Source organism: Microchirus variegatus (assembly GCF_963457635.1).
Source record: "Microchirus variegatus genome assembly, chromosome: 2".
In the NCBI taxonomy this organism is placed as follows: domain Eukaryota; kingdom Metazoa; phylum Chordata; class Actinopteri; order Pleuronectiformes; family Soleidae; genus Microchirus; species Microchirus variegatus.
The window spans coordinates 9,199,455-9,216,748 of record NC_139803.1 but is presented as its reverse complement, the minus strand read 5'-3'; the positions used below and the strand labels follow the sequence as shown (position 1 = coordinate 9,216,748).

The 17,294-nt window shown below is 40.0% G+C and overlaps 3 protein-coding genes across 3 annotated transcripts; 2 read left to right on the top strand and 1 right to left on the bottom strand.

Annotated features, from left to right (window-relative positions):
- Positions 1–86: 86 nt before the first annotated feature.
- Positions 87–9,213, top strand: uspl1 (ubiquitin specific peptidase like 1). Its single transcript, XM_083904381.1, has 7 exons — positions 87–806; positions 894–1,776; positions 2,779–2,889; positions 4,557–4,686; positions 5,027–5,152; positions 5,449–5,609; positions 6,986–9,213. Exons 1-7 carry the CDS (start codon positions 654–656, stop codon positions 8,773–8,775), a joined length of 3,354 nt encoding a protein of 1,117 aa, XP_083760507.1. The 5' UTR covers positions 87–653; the 3' UTR covers positions 8,776–9,213.
- Positions 9,214–10,462: 1,249 nt separating this feature from the next.
- Positions 10,463–13,129, top strand: alox5ap (arachidonate 5-lipoxygenase-activating protein; the record flags this gene model as incomplete). The annotated part of the gene is made up of 5 exons (XM_083905003.1): positions 10,463–10,547; positions 10,630–10,702; positions 11,799–11,869; positions 12,788–12,869; positions 12,967–13,129. The coding sequence occupies exons 1-5, from the start codon at positions 10,475–10,477 to the stop codon at positions 13,127–13,129; spliced, it is 462 nt and encodes a 153-aa protein (XP_083761129.1). The 5' UTR covers positions 10,463–10,474.
- A 746-nt stretch (positions 13,130–13,875) lies between these two features.
- medag (mesenteric estrogen dependent adipogenesis) lies at positions 13,876–16,632 on the bottom strand. Its single transcript, XM_083909984.1, has 5 exons — positions 16,397–16,632; positions 15,451–15,563; positions 15,099–15,214; positions 14,082–14,255; positions 13,876–13,965 (listed from the first exon to the last, which is right to left on the bottom strand). The coding sequence occupies exons 1-5, from the start codon at positions 16,603–16,605 to the stop codon at positions 13,951–13,953; spliced, it is 627 nt and encodes a 208-aa protein (XP_083766110.1). The 5' UTR covers positions 16,606–16,632; the 3' UTR covers positions 13,876–13,950.
- Positions 16,633–17,294: the final 662 nt, after the last annotated feature.

Below are 17,294 nucleotides of genomic sequence, written 5' to 3'. Positions count from 1 at the left end.
GCCCTCACCACTGGTGGGGTATTTGGGAAAAGTCAGTAGAGCTCTTGCTTTCCTCGCACTGTTGTCACTTGCGCAAAGCTGAATTACATTTGAGTAAAATACTGTGACTGGACAGTACCAATCCAAACCAGAAAAAAACAAATGGAAATCTTTAGTAAAAGGCGAAAGTTTTCTTTAGGGCTGAAAAGTGTTTATTTAAAAGAAAAGTGTCTTTGTTGCTTTCTTTTGATTTTGTTAATTTTATACACATTTGATATTTGAAAAACTGCCAATTGAAATCTGAGGCAACAGAAAAACACACAAAAAAACAATCAACTAAACAAAATCTTGCTAATATGCCAATTAATGTTTTGAATTTGATTATTATTGGAAGAACAAAATGATGAAAGTTGCTGATGGTGGCTGAGAGATGAAAGAAGCAGCAGACAGTTCGAGTTGTTTGGAAATTGGTTTGTATAATATTTTAATATCGTTAAGACTTGATTTATGGACAACATACGGCATTTGAGAACATCATCATTTTGAGGTTTGGAAAAAAATTATAAACATTTTATGGTCCATAAAACTAATTGATCTATTGTAAAAAAATGTATTTGCACATTAATGAATTATGAAAGAAATGCTAGTTTGTTTGTAGAGGTTAGACTTGACTAATGTTGTGTTTTTTTCCACTATTTTTAAAGGTTCAGGAAAGAGCTGCTTCACTCGAGAATTGTCCCTGGTGCACTTCAAAGGGCTTAACATATCCTCTGCGCTCTTACCACATCACCCTCCAGGAATCGGTCACTCTGTGCACAAACCCTCAGGTAAGAACCAGCACGACCACCAAATCTTTATTTCTTCTTTTGTGCTTGCCGCTGTGCTAATCTTCATGTTTCCATTTTTCCACACAGTGCCTTTTCCCTCTGGTAAGCCGCTCATTGGAGGATGTTTTGGCTAGCTTGGATCCTGTGGTGCCCACAGTTGGGAGCAAAAGAAAGAATCCTCTGCCACTGGAAGAGTTGATTAACTGCTCACCCAAATGTCTGCGATCGTGTGATGAACTTGACAGTTTGGGGACACAAAGTGCTGCTGGAAACACTGTCACTAATGGTGAAAGTGTGGCACCTGAGGCAGAAGATGGTGGTGTTTATGATTCTCAGGCGGTGGAGACAACAGGCGGGGAGGCATTACAAGATGAGGACATGCAGGAGAAGGAAACGGGTGAAGCTGCACGTGCAGAAGGTATTACTCCTTCTCTGTGCTCAGCCTCAACTGGACACCAGCAGCACTCATCGGCAGCTTTGTTGACTGCTGATGGGGATCGCTGTGCTGCTCTCGGTATGATGGACACAGAGGATGACTCCAGGCAGCTGAAGATTCATCCGGAGTTACTGAAAGGACAGTACGCCTTCACAGATGACCACTCATATTCTACTGCAAGGAATAGTCCATCACCTCAGCTCACTGAGCAGACGGCAAGGACAGAAGAGAGATCACAGACGGCCGACATCACCGCATGTAACGGCCTAGCAGGCATTAAGTCAGAGACTGGGGATATTTCTCATGCCCCCAATATGCTCCCAGAGGAGCTTGTGCCTGTTCCAGATCATCTTTTCTGGTGGAACAAGGACAACCTTTGTTGGCTGGATTCACTGCTTGTTGCTTTCGTAAACTGTAAGAGCTTGAGAAAGGCTAAACCTAAAGAGAAGCCTCAGCGATCGTCTGTGTGGCAGCTGATGGACGTTTATGAGGATGTCTGGGCTGCTATTCATGACCATCAGCAAACTGGTAAAGGTAAGTTAAACATGAGCTACAGCTTACATGTGAATGTTTTTTTCTTATCTACAACTACTTTTGGTCAAAATCTGTGCTTATTCTATTTTATGTGGAAAAATATTTGTGTGTAAAAAAAAAAAAAAAAAGATTTGTTACACCAGATTTATTTAAGACATGCTTGATCATTACATACACTCTTGCAAATTAAACTTATTGACATAATAATAATAATACATTTTATTTGTAATGCACTTTATATTTAAAAGAAAACCTCAAAGTGCTGCAAGAACAATTAAGGAGTTAGCAAGAGTAGAACAGAAACGGTTGTAAAATAAGAAACAATTACAGATTAAAGGATTTTTTAAAATGGTAGGTTTTCTACCGTCTGTGGGGCCCTAATGTTTGGCGATGTATCTAAGACTAATTACACATTATTTCAGTGATGCAAAATCGTTTATTTGGCTCTGCACGAGGATGAGGCAGATGGAAGCTTCAGAGGGAGAGACAATTTATAGACCAGTCGGTCATATTTGCTGCCCGGTAATGGTGAATGAATTGTGTGTCGGTCTTGCCTTCCACGCACTGTCCTGTTGGATCTCTGTGCCACACTTCATCCAGCGTCGACACGCACAGAGTCCAGGCCTCTCAATACGGCGATTACTGTATGTGCAAATCCAATTAGACAAACAACCCTCTTACAATGTCTAACCCCTTGAACCACTCACTAACTGGGCAGGTGACAGTACCTACCTACATAAGTGGTACTTTGCCAGTCTGCCTTTGCAATTACATGTTTTTTCTGACTGTTTATGGTCAAGTATGGGAGTAATGAAGCTCACAAAAGCTGCGCTGAATTACAAATTGATTGTGATTTATAAAGGGAAACTGGCTTTATGAAGCACTTTCTGTATTTCATACATTTGCCAACTTTTCAGGTGTAACTAACTGGTGGAAGAATCATCATAACATACTCATGTGATGTTGTTGTCAATAAAGTATAAATTATTTCTTTCTGTGTAGACGGCGTGATGTGGGTGCCAAACCGTGTGCTGCAAAAAGCCCGCGAGGACCTACAGAGTCTGAGGATTTCCGTCTTCAAACAACTGCAGCCCAAGCTTCACTGCAAACTGGGTAAGCTGAAGTCAAGACTGTCGGCACATATTTGTGTTTTTCATTCACTTGTCTCTGCTCATCAGACATGTTTCTGATCTGTTTCCACTGGCGTGACACGTTGTAGTCATTCAGGATTTTCAATATGGATACACTTTCAGAATAGTGGCAGCCAAAAACTGTTACGACCGAAGTACTGGCACCAGGAGTTGATTTCTTGGCTTAGCAAATGGATTTCTAAATATTTTATAATTAAACCCTGAATGGATATTTGTCACACAAGATTTTTTTGTTTCAAGATGCTGTGTGTTTTTATGATTTGAGTGAGAAAAGCAAGAGATCAAATGTAATTTATTGAAGTTGTTTGAGAGGCCACTTCATTGTCCACTTTAGTTTCATGTGGAATGTGAAGTAACCATGATTTTTTTTCCACATGTGCTAGTTCTCTTTAATTAGAATACAACACACTGTCAAATGGATACACTGAAATCAGACATTGGCTCATTAACATTCACTTTTTTTGAAGTCAAATGTAATATGTAATCTTTCAATAATAGGACACAGGCAAAGAAATAATGTAAATAAGTGAATAAATATCAGGGGTGCGTCCTTGTGCAACACAAGAATTAATGTGCCAGGGCAAATATCGATATCTTAATTAACAAATTAAGGCGCTCTAAAGTAAACAGTTCTTGCCGGTTTCACTCGCCAGGCGTTGTCACATGATGTCTCCTTGCGGCGGCGTGACTCAAATGAATGAGGGAAACTTGGGTGGAAGTTACCTGGCCCAAGAAGAGGGAGTTTACAGTGGAATAATGGCAAAGAAAGAGATGCCATATCCACGTTCAATACATAGACAATGTCCACTTTCTTCTCCATGTTGTGAGTGAATAAATAAATAGATAAATCCTGCACTTTTACGTTTTACCTTATTGGCATCGTGGACCATGTATGCATAGTGTGTCATATCGTGAAGTACCCTGTGATTCCCACCCCTGATAAATATAAATATATTTCTCTGCACTGTATCTCTGTAGTCACCGGCTCTAAGGAAACCAGTGTGAGATAAGCAACAACTGTGCCAGGCTCCCGTGAGTAAGGGAGAGATGTCTGAGCGAATGCTTTTCAAACTCGGCTACACAAAGCTCTTCTGGCCCCTCAAGCCTTCCGTTTGTGAATATTAGATTCCATATACCCTAATGCCTCTTTCTATGCAGAATAAGAAACAAAGTCAACAAAGGATTATGAGTCAGTCTTGTTTTGGCAAGTTGCCTCTGAGAAATGCAATCAGAAAACTGTTCAGATCTTGAACAACTTGGTCCTTTAATTACATTTTTACCTTTTTTTGGGCATCTGACTAAGTTGTGCTCACAAAAAAGAGAGCTCATCTTGAAATTTCAAAGCAGCTCACGAGATAATACCGGGAAGTGACAGGTCTACGCATGCAAGCCTCGCTCTGCTTGAGCCAAAGCTTTACGTTGAATGAACGTGAAAGAAGTTTCTGCCGTGTCTTTGCACGCTAATAATACAAAGGGATCGCAACGGGTCGAGGAATACTTATTAAATAAAGCCAGAGAGCGTGCTTTTTAATGTCAGGTATTCATAACACTGATCTGGAAGTGGAACGTGTTATCTACAGCTATCTGTGATTGTTATGTTTCTAACTGGGACATGTTTGTGCTTCTCAGGCCAGAAGGAGACTCCAGTGTTTGCCATGCCGCTACTGCTCAATATGGACTCGTGGGCAGAGCCTCTCTTCCAGTCGACCTTTCAGTGGGACTTCAAGTGCAGCGAATGCAGAGCTGCTACAAATGAGAGGTGGGTGATTTAAGTCTTTTATAATAAAATATTATTATTTGCAGAAATTAATATTTTTTTACAATCTACACCTTTTAGTCTAGAAGTTAATGATGAGATTAAAAGTACAGAGAAAGTAATGGTAGTTAAAGTGGGAAGAGATTATTTTTATTTTTATTTCTTTGCACCTTTGGCTCATTCATTCTTGTTAAAAATGTTACATTTGTGTGGAATAGGGACAAAAATGACTCTTCATTCTTTCATTCTAAGCCAAACTCAAAATATTATGATTCAAGCATTGTGAAGATGAAATTAATTGCAAATTCCAGAGCACCTAAATGAGGTTCACGTATTTTTCCAGGTTTGTGAAAACTCTTCCCACCTTCACAAACATCGTCCCCGATTGGACTCCGCTCCACGCAGTTCATCTGGCCCCGTGCAACGTGTGCTGCAGGAAGAAGCAGAAGAGGACGATGATGCTGGAGAGGTTAGTCAAGTCTTCTTAGCTCTAAAATGTTTAAATATGAAGCAGTTTTTCACTGGACTTAGTGCTCTTTTTCACTTCAAATATCACCAATATAAGGGATGCCTACACATTAGTACTCAGCTGTGTGCTTAGGAGATTACAGTTGTTTTTTGAAGCACAACATTTACATGTTATTGGTTTTAAAGGTGTTCGTTTATCATTTTTAAATTGCGTGTCGAAAAATTTAAGGTAAAACACACTATATACTGTATCGTGTCCTTTTTTAACCAGACTTTTTGCTTTGTGTCTCCGTTAAGTGTTCCTCCAGTGTTCATGCTGCACTTTGTCGAGGGCCTTCCAGACAATAACGTCGGACTCTACACCTTTGACTTCAAAGGGAAACGCTACTCCATCACCACTGTCATACAGTACAACCTTAGACTCAAGCACTTTGTCACATGGATTCATCATTCTGACGGTAGGTGTTTAGACATATAGTAGTAATATTTTGATGGTGTCTTATGATAATGATCCTATCTTGTGTTACATCTATAACACAGCAAATACAATTGTAAATACAATTCCAGTCGCAATACATGTCCCAGTAAGATTGATTGACAGTCACCGATTGTGAAGAGGCTCAGAGACGCTGCGTCCGTAGACCTGCAGACGCCTCCACGCAGCATCACACACCCAGATTAGGCAGATTATGACAATTAAGTCAAATTATGACAACTCTAGCCACTTCAGCCAAAGTCACAGACGTCTAATGATTACAAAAGAAAAACCCAGATGTGGTCGATGTAGCTGTGGGAGACGAGAAGAATGAAAATTCTTTATTAGTAACTCGATCAAACTCCTGTTATTTGTTGTGTATTCTTTCCTGAGTAAATGTAAACTCTTCCTGATGTAAAACAATCATATTGTTTGCTTTACATGGTGTTATTTTTGGCTGTTGCTTTAACACAGTGTACCTGTGCAGGTATCAGAGTTCCTCCTCCTTAATTACTGCATTCACTCGCTGCTCCGGTGTTGCTTTCAGTCAGCGGCTCCGCCTCTTTCGTGCTTGGATTAGAATACACTGAGGCTGCTGTTAACCCGAGGCTGCTGTGAACCTGCTCTGTGACACAAGTTATTCAGGGCATTTAGTGAGGCCACAGAACTGAAAGCTCTTCCAACATGTTTAACTTGTGACACAGTACGTTCCTCTAGTTTGTATACGAGAGCAGAGTACTGAAGACAAGTGTCAGGCAGTTTTTTATCTTTTATTTGCTTCCCCTTGAACCTTCATTTGTGAAGTCACAAAGATATGGGTATATGTTTCCCAACAGCACATTCTGCTGGACAACTCATGTAATGTTGATTGTTACAAGGCTCCTGCACTGTTGATGCTTGTTTCACTGATATTTATACAAAACATTCTTCATTTAATCCACACTATAACAGTTTGATTTATGTATTTTCTTTCTTTCATATTTGGTTTCTGTTGTTTTGTAGTAAGTCATCCCACTGAAGAAAATTAATTTAATTTAATTATCAAAAAAGCCATTATTATTATTATGGGGGTAAATATGTATAGTAAACTGTGTTGTTGTTGTTGTTTAATGTGGCAATTTCTTATGTTTTCAAATGTCTTGTTTAATCCAGAAAACAAAGATTATTTACTTTTATAGAAGAAACCAGACAAATATTCACATTTAAGACACTTCAGACAATCAGAGGCTTGTTTTTAATTTTAAGAACTCAGTCTGATTAGTCAGTCTGAACTACACTTAGTTAGCATTGATTTTACATCAGTATAAACAAACATGCTGCTTTCTGTTAACCATGTTCCTTTCCCTTTTCCCCCCTCAGGGTCATGGCTGGAATATGACGATTTGAAACATCCAGAATGCAAAAGGCATCAGAAACTCTCGGTTCCTGCCCAAGAGATGCACATTGTTTACTGGGAAATGTCGGAGGACATAGAGTCTCGCGTCTGCTCTCCCTCCACCACCTTCTCAGACTCTCCCCCATCCAACGATGTGACAAACTCCACTTTATTGCTCACGGACAAACGCGTAGCAGCAGACCAAACGTTGGCATGCTCTCCGGATCAGTCTTTTGCCCTGTCGCACAACGACTCTGACATTACCCGCGCGCTCTCTCTTTCCGAAGACGGCGTCAACACCTTGGACGCCACCTTCCCAGCCGACGTGTCCATCGGCTCCTCGACTCTGCTCGACACCTTCGAGGGCCTCAGCCACAACGACATCATCACGCTCACGCTGGTGGAGTTGAAATCAGACTCGGCAACGACGCCTGTCGACGACAAAGAACACACTCGAGGTCCCAGAACGTGTGAGATGCTTGGCACGACACCAGATAGCTCCTCCGCTGTCGCAGGCAGTGAAACTCGTCACAGCCCTGATTCTGATCCAGTCTTATCTGACGATGGCTCAATCAGTGATCCAACATTTGAGCCTTGTGCCAAGCGGGGCAGGGGTAGGGGTAGAGGTCGGGGTAGAGGTAGAGGAAGAGGAAATGGCCGAGGCAAAGCTGTTGGTCAAAGAAAGGATAACAAGGCGCTCTCATCTAAAGCAGCGTCACATATTTCACCGCCAGTGTCGTCTGTGCCCGCAGAAATAACTGATAAGAAACTCTCAGGTACTGCTGCTCCGGTGAACACTCCACCTGTCGAAAGCTCACTCCAAATGCCCTCCGTGTTGGTTTCGACTGATCAGAAATCATCACCAACTGCACCTCAGAATGCCCACGTGTCTTTCACGCTGGCCAAACTACTGCCGAACCACGTTCCGAGGCCTGCGACAACACCCAATCCCACACGCACGCCCGCGTCGGTCGCAAAAGTAAAGCCCGCTCCGACCGTTCACTCTACCCCCAAGCCTGTGTGGACACAGCCGATTCCTGAAGTACCGAAACCACAGCTGAGGACCGAGCAGAGGGACGGTCTCCCACTCAAAGCTGCAGAAATGTACGGCGCGTTCGGTGCCAGGACCTCACACTTGCCTAGTCCACTCCAGTCGCCCGTTGCCCTTTCCTGTGTCAAATCAACGCCGATTCAACCCGTAACCCTTCGCAACCAAAAATCATTAACAAACGCGGCATTATTCACTACGCCGAAAGCAAACGGGCACCCGGAGATCTCGTCCTTCAAGAAACACTCGTCAAAGATTCCCCCAGGTCTCAGTGAAACCGAAGTCCTCAGGTACAAGCTGTTAAAGAAACTGAAAGCGAAGAAGAAGAAGCTCGCCAAGCTCAATGGAATGTTGGGTCAACAGGGGGCAGCGAGCCCCTGGCCCGACAGCACTGACCTGAGCTCTCCACACACCGTTACCTCCAGCACCTACGACGGTTCCACCTGCGACAGCATCTTATCGGATCTGCTCTCGCCGGCGACCACGGCGAGCAACCGGTCACCAGACAGCACCGACTACATGGAAATGCTCGTCAAAGGACAAGACGGAGTCAACCAATTTGACTGTGGGGTCAGCGGCGTTGCCGGCGGCGCGTTACAAACAGACACTTGTACGAATGGAAACGGCACTGAGAACTTTATGGATGAGTTTCTGATGGAGGCGATGGCTCACAGGCCCACGGAGATGGAGAGTGAAGCTCTGAGTGCACTTGAACTTTTCATTTAACAGAAACGAAATAATAATGTTTCTCTTGTCTTTAGGATGGGTTCTTTATAGCTGGTTCCATTTTGGATCCATTACATTTTGGGATCAGGATACAGGTTTTGTTAAAATGACGATGTTTTTTGTGTGAAGCAAAGGCAAATCATTTCATATCTTGTGAATGATCAGCTCGTGGTAAAAACAGTTGTGTATAAGTTGTGTCTTGACTTCAATAATGAGAGCACAACCTCAGTAAGTTCTTTATACTAATTAAAAAGATTTGGAACAAATTCAATTCATGTGAAATGCTACTAAACCTAAACCCTTGTTATGCACTGTCATGTCAGGTAGCGTTGAATGGAATAGGGAGGATTATTTATTGAGTTAAACATGTTCAGGGTGTGTTTGTAAAACAAATGTTTAAATGTGTTCTGGACGTTTGTGTTTGTGCATCTGATTGTATGAAGGCATCATGTGTTTATAGCCAGAGCTGTTTGTTTGCTCTGTTTAAATATATTTTGATAAAGTACTTGATGGTTTGTCGTCTTTTTTTTATAATTATTATTATTTTTATTCATGTCATTTAATAAATGCTCTTATTTACACAGTGAGAATTATTGTGACCGAATTCAGCATAAAGAAATCGGGATTTCACTTAAAAAATGTTATGTATTTGAATAACTGTGCACATTACGGTCGACTTATCATATCCACAAAATGTTCACAATTAAGTCCCGATTGTAAATTAAACCGGAGGCTCACCACGGACATCGTTACGCGATTTTATGTTCTGTGACAGCGTAAGTAACAAAAGAGTAGTTCCCATACCGGGAGTCGAACCCGGGCCGCCTGGGTGAAAACCAGGAATCCTAACCGCTAGACCATATGGGAGCCGATGCACCGTCAGTAGGCCCTGGCGTCTATAAATCGTCGAGAAAGCAGTATAAAATCATAATTTTTATTAATTAGCCGCAGAATGATACTGGGTTAGCTATACACGGAAGTCATATTATTCGTAATTCGTGTTAGACATAAACGTTGTCTTACTTTTATTGTGGTAGGTCATCTGTGCAAAAGTGATTATTTTTATTTTGAAAGGCTACAATACCGGAAGTAGTAGAAAAACCGAGAGCGACGTAGTGCCAATTAATGTTTCTCTAACTTTAAATTAACTTTTCGTATTTTATTTTAGCACCTGGCTGACCAGGGCACAAGGTATGTATATGTTTTATTTGGTATTATATGTGTTTTGAGTTGTTTTTAATCTCAGTTAGTAGTTTGTAGAGTTTTCATGTTATGCTAGTAGCATCACTTCACAATTACTTAATTAGCATCATGTGTGTGAGTTATTTGCACAGTTAACTCCTTCACAAAGTGATTGTAGTTGCTTAATATGCACAATTAATCAATAAACTGTTTTGTTATGCACATTTTATTGCTATATTCCTATATTAAGGTGTTGTTATTGTTTTTTTGTTTTTTTTAAACATTTTGCACATTTGCATCAGCTGCTCTGTTCACATTTGTGTTAATTAAGTGTGTGTCTGATGTAGTGAGTCTGACACAGACCGAGGGATAGTAGGATGGTCATGCCTGAGCACAATTTACATAAAGGGGAAACCACAAACACAAAGAGTGTATGTAATGAGGGATGGAGACATGATAGTGTTCTCCACCCTTCGCAGTAAATCCACATTCATGCTCTGTGAAGCAGCTGCTGATCATGGACTCCAACACAGTGGTGGAAAACATCTACCTGCTGGTCATCGTCACCCTCATTAGCGTCCTCCAGAATGGTGAGTCAAGGGAAAGATGCAATTAAAGCGTAGAAGTGATGGATATGTTTATGTCTCTCTAATTTCATGTGTCTGTTTGAAGCATTCTTTGCACAGAAGGTAGAGAGAGAATGCCAGACTCAAACACCTTGCTCTGAACGAGTGTCTTGTGCCAAGTAAGTGCCCTTTATTTAATTCTTCGTGTTTTTAATCTAACCAGAAGATACGGTATGTTTTGTTTGTATTTCCAAACATAAACGTTCCATTTTCATTTTATATTACCATAAATATTACTGTCAGGGGGAGAGAAAGGCACTCCTCATTTGCCTGCCTGATACAGAGCTCATTTGAATGGTTGCTGGACTAAAACCAACAGCCATGATTCTTCCAGGTTCTCAGTTAGAGGTCATTGTCATTATTTATAGGACCTGTCAAAGACATACAGTCAGACAGCTACTCTTTCAAACTGGGCTTACAAAGATCAGTTTCCTGCTAAAATATAATTTTAATTTATTGATCCACTGATATGCAGAGAATTAATTCACCTTTGTATGTGATTGGGTATAAAGTTCACATGCTCATCGATAATATAGTCAACAAATTCAGCATTGATAAATAAATAAATAAATACATAATCTGGAAATTGAGAAATCAAAATGTTTGCAACAGCGAAGATGTCGCTTGAGGAACAACGTTAGCACTTCCTGTTTTTAAAAGGAAATCATTTGAGCCACATCCCGTCCTGTAGGTGATTTTAAGATTTCGAAAACACCTAAATCTTAATCCGGTTCTCATTATTGTCTCAGTAAATCTTACATAACACACACTAACACATATGTTAACTTACATATTGTACATTTGAGAAGCTGGACCAGGTGGAAAAAGTTGTTCATCATCAAAATAACCGCACACATGATTTTATTTGACTCTTTTTAATTAGATTTCCACACCACAGTCCCATTTTTTTTTTTTCACTCTTATTTAACTCCATTTCTCAAACTGCCCCTTCGAGTGGAGTCAAATATGCTGTAAAACCCAGAACCTTTCAATAAACACTAGACTTTAGCTTTATTACAATATAATTGGATAATGAGGACCTACAATTACCACTAGTAAAGAACCAAAATTTCAATAAACAGATGTTTAAAAACACAAAGGTCACAGGGGTCTGGTTTCTGTCGTAGCTGTGTGTCATGGCTCATAATCTCATTACAGGTGACTTTTCTGAAATGCATTATTATTTACTGATCTTATTATTTGTGTTTCTTTTAGTCGTAACTGCATGGACGCATACCCGACTTTCCTGGCAGTGATGTGGTGTGCTGGTCTTTGTCTCAGTCAAGGTAATCATTAAGCAGACACACACACACACACACACACACACACACACACACACACACACACACACACCACAGTCAGTGAGCTAGGACTATAGTCACGTAGACCAGAGTGTATTCTTAACCATATTCCTTCACTTCACATTTGTCACATTTGCACAGACTGGAACGTGACACCATGACATGGACATTATTTCTGTGACTTATGAGCCCGTCTCACAGTTTCCTTCCCAGCGTGTAATGACGGCGTTTAGTGTTAAGTGTAAGTTTATGTAAGGAGCTGTTTGCAGGCGCCCAAACCATTTCTTCACGGACCTCCCTCTGTGCAAAACGGTAATTGCCGAAACAGGAAAGGGAGCCTTTCTCAAACTGTAACTGCTGCAGGTCCCAGATGGCAGAGGAACCACAAACCAGAGTGTATTGATGTAGAGGGTTCTGTGTATTTGAAGTCTTTACTTTCACTCATCTTTGACAGGTTTATTCAGTAGTTATTTTTAATTTTGGGTTCTCATTTTCTTGCAAGAGTTGTCACCTTAACTACAGAAACTTCTCACATGTTTCATTTTATTTAAAAGGTTCTATTCTCCGTTTTACACTATCATGTGAAACCAGTGCTTTTACTACACTCACGTGAACATAAGAGATTTTTATACTTAATTATGACTTTAAAAAGTATATATTTTCTGCAATGATGGTGTGAAATTATGTTAACCACGCTGTGAGCCTTTAAATAAAAGATCTAGTGACATCTAACTGTGAAAGTGAAGACTGCAACAAAGGCATGAGGTAACTACGGTGGCCTTCATGTACCAGAAAGGACGTCAATACTCTTTTACAACTCTTTGTGTGTCAGATTTAAACGGTTCTAGATCTTTATTTGTTTATTTAAAATGATTATACACACATTTCACCGTCTGTTTTTAGCTCCTGCTGCCTTTTCTGGGATCATCTACCTTCTCGTGAGGCAGAAGTACTTTGTCGGATACTTGGGACAAAAATCTCAAAGGTGATATGTGTGTGTGTGTGTGTGTGTGTGTTATCGTCTGATTCATAACAAAGAGGCTTGACGTCATATTAACATTTGTGTTTTTTTTTTCCTGCAGCACTCCAGGCTACCTTTTCGGAAAGCGCATCATCTTCTTCCTCTTCATGATGTGCATCGTGGGGATCTTCAACCACCTGCTGCTGCGTTTCTATGGCGGCGACTACAAAGAATACGTACAGACCATCACCGGCGCCGCATCTACTCTTCTCCTCATCCCATAGTTGAGTGTGCACATCTGCAGCCACGTCTATCCTGTCACTCACGATGCATTTAAACAGTCTTGTTATGTTTTATTTTGTAAGAACGTAGAAAACTCTTTATCAACACAGGATTACAGAGTTGACCCTTTCACAACCTTTAATACAATAAAACAGTTGCAAATCATGATTTAAAAGTGTGTTTACTGATATGCATATATGTTTGAATAAAAATCAGTAAAGGTGTAAAATCATCAGAGGTGGAAAGAGTACTCAAGTACAAGTTACTTAACAAGATTCCCTTTTTGTGTCATGCAAAAGTACACACACAAGGCAAACCTTTACCAATGAAAGTGCTGACAAATTAAAATATGTAAACACATATTGTATCAGTCAAAATGGGGTCAAAGGTCACAAACGCTTTAACTTTCTCACTCACTCAGGGACCTTAATTAACACCAATTCACCTGACTGCCAAAGTTTTCATTGTGTGAATTTAATTTATTTTAATTAAGATGTGATTTAAAACATAGCAGCAAGAACAGTACTTCCAAAAAAAACATACTAAAAGTAAAATAACAAATTATAAAAAGTACAAGTACACAAGAAAACCTACTTCCACCTCCATAAAATCCACCTTCTTGTCACCATGAGTCACTGTCAGTCGTTTCCATCCACTGAGCACAGGAACATGTTTGGACCAGTCCAGCATCTTCTCCAGAAGATGGTTGGTCCTTCACCGACGTTTCATGTTGGTATCAAAACCATTTGTCTCTCCAACCATCAGGAAACTCACTTCTCCACTTTTTCTCCTCCAGGAAGCAGATCCAGACGGCTGTTTTTCCTCACGTCAGTCTCAGCTTTGATGAGAATACATTAACACAGAGAGGACGGTTTATTAGACAAAACTAAACTAAACTATTAATTACTAACTTACATGTTGTAAGACGGGAACATGTTATGGGTTACGCGTTACCTTAAAGGTTCTCTTGCTGAAGCCGAACCAGTGTGGGAAATCAAAGAGAGCATCAGAGTCGTATTTGAGGGTGAAGGAGGCGTCTCTCCACACCGGTTCATCTTTAATTACATCGTCCGTGTTGATGTGGATGTTTTTTGCTGCCCAGTTCTCCACAGCTTCAGTCAGATCAATCTGACGTGAGTAAAAAAGTTTTTTTATCATCATAACCTGAAGCAAATATCAAGTACTGAACACAAGATGTCACGGAGAGAGTTGGAAAAAACACCTCTACACTGTAAAAAAAAAGAAAAAGTTGAGAAAACTCAAAATTTCAAGGCAACTTACTGCAATCAATGTTTGAGTTTACAGCCAAACATGAGATCTTGAGTTTTCTCAAGTTCCATAAACTAATATTATGTTTTAGACAAACTTGTAAGTTATTGTTGTGCCAACCCAAAATTCCAAATGTTATTTTTTTAATAAATTTTTTACATTATCTGAACAAGAATCGTTAGCCAAAATGTTTGAAACAACTCTAACTTACAAGTTTGTCTAACAAAATAATATTAGTTGATGGAACTTTAAAAAAAAAAACTCTTAAAACATCTTTTGTTGGGCTGTAAACTCAAAAGTAAGTTGCCTTGAAATTTTGAGTTTTCTAATTTTTTTCTTTTTACAGTGTACATCGTCTCCAATTTTGGACATTGAGCCTCAACTCAAACAAATGCTACTCTAAATATGTGTTGTACTGTTAAAATTTCAAATTTAACACGCAAAATCTGATGTTTTAAATAAAACTTTATGTTTTTCTTCATTTGAAACTGTTAACACATGCAGTTAGTTGTAAATAACTGCCAGACATTGAAAGTTATTCTGAAAAAAAGACACATTTTCTGGGCCTTTTATGGTTAAAATAAGCAAAAAAAAAAAGTCCTGATGGATATTTTGAGTCTTCGGTGTTAACAGGTTAAGTTAAATACAGGCCTGCTGCTTTTTACCCACAGCTCTGATAGATCAGAAAAACCCCGCGCTTACATCCACCCTGTAGCTTTCCCCGGCTACAGACGAGATGGTCCAGTCCAGGCCTCGCTCCATCTGCCACTTGATCAGAGGATTGCTGCCGTCAATGGCCACCACATACTGCTTCAGCACTGACAACGTGAAGGGGAAAAAAGGGGGGCAGAGGAATAAATGCTGTCATGTGGAGTGGAACACAGTCAGTGCTGCTTTTTCTGTTCCTCTGCCCCACCCAACACAAATGTCCCCTCTGTCTGTCTGTCTGGCAGCAAGTATGAGTCGCCCCGTGCTCGCCAGCTGTTAACGATTTATAAAAGCATTTATGAAACGCTGAGTGGTGCCTTCAAAGACACACTGATAAAACAGTCACCTGTGAAGTCATCGGTCGACTTTTTGCAGGCTGACGTCAACACGTAGATTCTCTTGGACAACAGGCTCCTCCTCATGCTGGTGTACTCCCACAGGTTCTGCATCTTTACTCTCCTGTTTCCACACAGAGAACAAATAAGGAATGTGTTTCATGTGAGTTTTACCTGTGTTTATACACTCCACTTTATTAGGTACACCTGCTCGACTATACGCCTTTGTGAGTGAGTTACTGAGGAGGAAACGTGACGTATGTTATTTTGAATATGGCGTGGTTATTGGAGCCAGATGGGCTGATGTGGAAAAGAGACAACGTGTCTTGTGGTCAGAGGAAAAATATCTGGCTCAAAGATCATAGAAAAGCAAATAAACATGAACTAGATCTTCAGCTTCTTATTCTTCTGCAGTAACTGCTTTTATTTTCTTAACTTTAATCTAGGGCTGCAAACCCATTGATTATTTTCCATGATCGTTTAATTTGTCGATTGTTTTCTTGATTAATCCAGTAATCATCTACATTTCCTCTAACTTGTCTTTGTTACTTGTTCCTACCAAACAAAATCAGAAGAAGAAGAAGTATTTGCTGTATATAGAGCTTTTATTTTCCATTCACATGCTGCAACATGGGGGTTAAGTGTCTTTGCTCAAGGACACATATGATAGTAGCAGGGCCAGGAATTTAACCCACAACCTTCTTGTTTATATCAGAAAATTACTTTTAAAGGTACTTTTACTTAAGTAATATTATATATAAAAGTGACTTCAACTTCTACCAAAGTCATTTTCTAGTAACATACTTTTTTTTTACTAAAGTATCACCTTTTAGGTACTTTATACAAGACCGATTATGATTATCAGGCACATAAAGTATAAAAGATGGAATATAATTAAGGAAATAAAGTAAAAATAACACACACACACACACACACACACACACATATAATACATACCGTCCCACTGACTTGTGGAACACAACGTTCCCTCTGCAGGACTGACAGTCATCGATGAGCACCAGGTTCCTCTCCGGGTCACAGTGGACTCGATAACCGGCTCCACTGAGCGGCTCCACGGAGAAACCAGGCGGAGGCTTGGTCAAAAACTGCTCCAGCTCCGTCACCTCCATCCTCCTCCTGCTGTGCGAAACTGTGTCTGGAGTCATGTTGTTGTTGTTGTTAATGTTGTTGTTGTTGTTTCCTCTGCAGTCGCAGCCTGTGAATGAAAAGCAGACGACAGCGCGAGGCTTTAATAAACCTCCATCCAACCAACCAACTGTCAAGTTTGCGACAGACGGCAGTTTGAGACACTTCCGGTCTCTTGTTTCCAAAATAAAACAACGACACAAGACACACAGAAATAGAATTACTCAAACTTTATGTAAAAGAAATACATATTTCCTTTTCTTTTTCTTTGTATTTTTTGCAATTTCTTACTATACTTTTTTAACCTGGCTTGTTCATTCACTTTATTCATTATTTTCCTTCCTTATTTCCTAGGATTTTCTTAGTAATAACCTCGGATGTTTCCTCATTTGCAAACTGTCGAGCCAGCATTTCCTCTTTTGTACGTTTAATTTTATCTGGATAAAATAACACGAAATGGAAAACAAATTACAAGAAATGTAATCAAGTGGGCTATACATTTATTTTCCTTATTTGATCTTGCATGAAGTCAAATCTCTTCATTTTCTTAGACTAAACACTGGTTCTGCTTTTATTTTGAAGGCAAAGTTGTTTACTTCTTGTTGTATTTCACATGAAATACTACTCCAAAGACTTTTTTTACTACACTGGTCAATGACTTCTCTCTTCTATAACTTCTGTAAGAAAACAGTTAATTATTGTACAAAAG